General features: G+C 66.0%; 2 protein-coding genes across 2 annotated transcripts in view; one reads left to right on the top strand and one right to left on the bottom strand.

Annotated features, from left to right (window-relative positions):
• Positions 1-114: 114 nt before the first annotated feature.
• MNEG_6417 (hypothetical protein) lies at positions 115-759 on the top strand (the record flags this gene model as incomplete). Its single annotated transcript, XM_014045113.1, has 1 exon — positions 115-759. A coding segment is annotated over one exon (645 nt), but the record flags the coding sequence as incomplete, so codon positions are not given.
• A 1,373-nt stretch (positions 760-2,132) lies between these two features.
• MNEG_6416 (hypothetical protein) overlaps positions 2,133-3,910 on the bottom strand; it is a gene marked incomplete at both ends in the record, with an annotated part of 4,909 nt that continues 3,131 nt past the window's right edge. Inside the window, 4 exons of the mRNA XM_014045112.1 lie at positions 2,133-2,276; positions 2,537-2,703; positions 3,100-3,250; positions 3,538-3,716. Coding sequence (XP_013900566.1) covers positions 2,133-2,276; positions 2,537-2,703; positions 3,100-3,250; positions 3,538-3,716 — 641 coding nt within the window. The remainder of the gene's footprint in view (positions 2,277-2,536; positions 2,704-3,099; positions 3,251-3,537; positions 3,717-3,910) is intronic.

The following is a 3,910-nucleotide window of genomic DNA, read 5'->3' as shown; positions in this document are numbered from 1 at the left end:
GTCGCGCCCGCGCTCGCGGCCGGCGCCGCCGCCGATGGGGACGCCGGGCGGGTGTGGCCGCGGGCGTCTGTTGACTCTGGGGCGTCGAGCAGCCCCCGCGTTGCGTGGGCCCAGCGGGACGGGGCGCCCCACAAGCGGGTGCCCAGCGCCACAGGCGGCTGCCGCATCACACTCAACGCGGCCTCTGCCCCCCGGGATGCAGCGGAGGACGCCGCAGGCGGCGACGGCGCAGCGGCCGCTGCGCCGGCTGGTGCGGCGGCGGCGGCTGCCGAGCAGCTGCCGCGGCGGCTGTCGCTGCGGTCGCCGGGCAGCGCGCGCGCGAGCGCCGACGGCGGCAGCGCAGGTGCGGCAGTGGGGGCCGCCGCGCCGTCCGCTGCGGCCGTCCTCGGGAACGTGCGGGCGCTGCTCCGCACAACCAGTGACGGCGCTGCGCGTTCGGCCCCTGAGGGTGCAGCGGCGGGGCCGGCGGGGACGGCGGCGCCAGAGGCGGCGGCGCCAGACGCAACGGCTTCAGAGGCGGCGGCGCCAGAGGCGGCGGCGCCAGAGGCGGCCGCGCTAGAGGCGGCGGGGGCCGAGGCAGGTCCGCCTGAGTTGGCCAGTGGAGATGCTGCGGCCGAGGCTGGGGCCGAAAGCACGGCCGCCGCTGAGGGGGAGAGGGCAGATGAAACGCCAGCGGCGGCAGCCGAGGAGGAGCCCGAGTCGGCGCCAGCAGCCATCTCCCACACGCACACTCCCTCCGCCACCGCGGCGACGGCATGAACGCGGCGCCGTCTTTGCGCCCTTGTCGCCCGCTCTGTGGGCCGCACCTGTCGTGTTTTCTGGGCCTGTTCGTGCGCACACTTGTGGGCCTGGCGGTTGCTCACGGCACCTGCGGGCGTTGGAAGGCACCCCGGCACGCTGGCGAGGTGTCAGCGCACCCGCTCCCGCGACGGACCCCTGAGCAGCCGTTTGTTGGTTTTGGGGCGCAACACAAGCGAGCGCCGGTTGGCTGCATAGCTGCGCATAGTGGGGTGTGGCGCTTTGTAGTGGACTGTTGTGTTCTTGGAAATTGTCAGGGTGGGCAGGCACGCGCCCTTTTGCGCGGTGCCCTGCCCTGCGTGAGTGTACAGCGTGCCGGGACACAGCAAGGCCGGCGTGGAGTGAGAAGCGCGGACGCAACAACACTGTCCAGCAGAGAGAAAACAGCAATCACACAACATACATTCCACCATCTTCAACACTCGCGTGCGGAGGCTTCTTGTTTTGCTGATTGGTACGACGTGAGCGGCGGCGCGAATCGTGTGTATCGCGCGCCGCGTGTGCTTCCTGCACACCGCACCACAAACGTGATTGGCGTAATGTGGGGGGGCTTTCTGAGCCTCATGCGAGAGCGGCGGCACTCTTCTCGGCAAGCACGCTGCAAACGGGGACCCCTTCCCCTTCCTACCACCCTCCTGGTGACTGCGACGAGCCGAATTTTGGGGAGTAGCAGGGTTGCTCTTCCGCTATGCTCTCTTTCTGGTCCGATTTCAAAGAGACGCGTTTTTGACTGCCTCAGGGGTGGATTTGGGACAGCCCGCCCCTTGGCCCGTGGCCGGGTGCCAGAGCTGCTGGACGGCGGCCCCAATCAGCGGGCTGCTCCTGTATTTGTAACGCCGGCGTCACGGGCACCCGCGGCCACACTGGTTCCACGCACGCGTAATTGAGGATGTACGGTCAGGGGAGACAAGCTTTGGAGTGGTCTGTGACGTTGCAACTGGAGGATGCGCATTGGCTAAAGCGCGGTCACCTGAACAGGGCGGCCAGCTGGTGTCAGCTCTCGCCAGCGATGACACGAGATGGCAGTTACAGCAGCCAGCAGGGGCGCGGCTTGCTCCGAGCTCTGCAGCCCTGAAGTAGACGCAACCCCCGTAGCCGGCCGCACGCGAGAAAGTAAACATACAAAGACACACGCATACATATCCCCCTGCTCAGGCCGCGACGCCATGCACTTGGCTGCAGCCCGGTAAACCACCCCCGCCGCCCTCCCTACGTGCGGGGCACAGCGCCCCTGCCCCGCGTGAGCGCGCCGCCGCCGCCGGTCGCCGGCCGCCGGCCCCTTGAGGAGCTGCCTCCGGGCGTCCTCTCGCCCTGCGCGCCCAGCAGATCGCAGCTCACAGCTTGCTGGGCGGGCTGTACCAGTCCCAGGGGTTGGGCGACACGTAGGTGGTCACCTGCTTCACACTCAGGTAATTCTCCAGCCCCCACTCCCCCAGCTCGCGCCCAAAGCCGCTGTTTTTGATGCCGCCCCAAGGGGCCTTCGACGGCGGGGGCGACGAGAGTGCGGATGAGTGCGTGCGTTGACGAGGTGTGTGTCAAAAACGTTGTGTCGACGAGACGCGCGCGACTGCCAAGGGCGATTTTGATGCCCCAAAACATGTGCCAAGTGCACTAACAGCCGTTGCATGCACTTCAGAGCAATGGGCCCCCGCGAGGGCCGGCTTGGGCAGCCGCATCTGCACGGGTGTCGTCAATATGTCGTGCAACTTCACATGAACGCCGTGCCCCCCGCGCCCACCTGGCAGAAGCAGGGCTGGCTGCAGTTGACCCACACGATGCCGGCCTCCAGCGCCTCAGCCACCCTCTTGCAGCGCTCCTCGTCGGCGCTGATGACGGCCCCGGCCAGGCCAAACTCGCTGTCGTTGGCGCTCTCGACAGCCTCTGCCTCGGTCTCAAAGGTCGACACTGCAGTATGGGGAAGAAAGGGAGGGGGAGAGTTTGGATGCGCACGTGCGTGCGTGAGTGCATGTGCGCTTGCGGTGTGATTGTGAGTGTGTGTATGCGTGTGTGTGTGTGTGTGTTCACACGTGAGTATGAAAGTATGTGCATGTGTGTATATGTGCATCCATATCAGTACATGTGTGTTCAAGAGTCAGAGGAGGGGAGGACTCGCGATGGCATGTTGGGAGATGGTGCGAGACACGTCCGTCGGCAGAGCCAAATGAATCAAGTCGAGCAGCCTGCAGGAGCAAGGTCGCCGCCGCAAGCTGATTTCAAGCCAGAACACAACCCCCACAGCCACCGGGTTAATGATGCAGGTGTGTGATGCGGGGCGAAGCATTGACCCTTGAACCCTCTGACCTGACAGGACAGGGCCGAAGATCTCCTCCTTCCAGATGCGCATGTGGGGCCGCACGTTGATGAACACGGTGGGCTCGAGGTAGAAGCCGCGAGGGCACACCGCGGGCCGCTTGCCGCCCGTCAGCAGCGTGGCGCCGTCGTCGATGCCGGCCTGCAGGGGCGTCACGCAAGGGCCGATTTATCCACGTGTCGGAAGGTGGAGAGTATGAGAGAGGGTGTGGAGGCAGAAATGAGTGAGCGTGGGAGCAGGGTGCAGGACAACAGCTGACAGGCAGTGGTGCACTCAGCAGGCCGCCAGGGTGCAGGCACTACCCCACATATCCTCAATATCGTCATCTTATTTCTGCCATCATGGTGGGTGCATGGGGCCATTGACAAGTACTACCCACAACCGCAGCACACACTTACATACACACACACACACAGACAGCGGCTCACCTGCACGTAGCTGCTGACGCGCCTGTATTGGGCCTCGCTGACAACCGGCCCCAGCCTGCAGCCGGGCTCCAGGGGGTCCCCCACCCTGATGGACTGAGCCCGCGCCTTGAGCTTGCCGTAAAAGTCCGCGGCGATGGACGAGTGCACCAGGATGCGGCTCGTGCTGCTGCAGATCTGGCCTGGATGTTCGCGTGGTCGCGGATTCACAGGTGAGAGGCGGGGTCAGCAGAGGCGCGGGGATGCGGCAAGCGTGTGCGGCTGTCTACGGCCGGTGCCTGTACTTCCAGAAAATCCCACACACACCCGCGCGCCCACCCATACACCCGCTGACCCGCCCACCCAACCACACCTGCGCCCACTCACTCGCGCGCAC

Source organism: Monoraphidium neglectum, assembly GCF_000611645.1.
Source record: "Monoraphidium neglectum strain SAG 48.87 unplaced genomic scaffold scaffold01038, whole genome shotgun sequence".
NCBI lineage: Eukaryota > Viridiplantae > Chlorophyta > Chlorophyceae > Sphaeropleales > Selenastraceae > Monoraphidium > Monoraphidium neglectum.
This window is presented reverse-complemented; position numbering and strand designations above follow the sequence as displayed.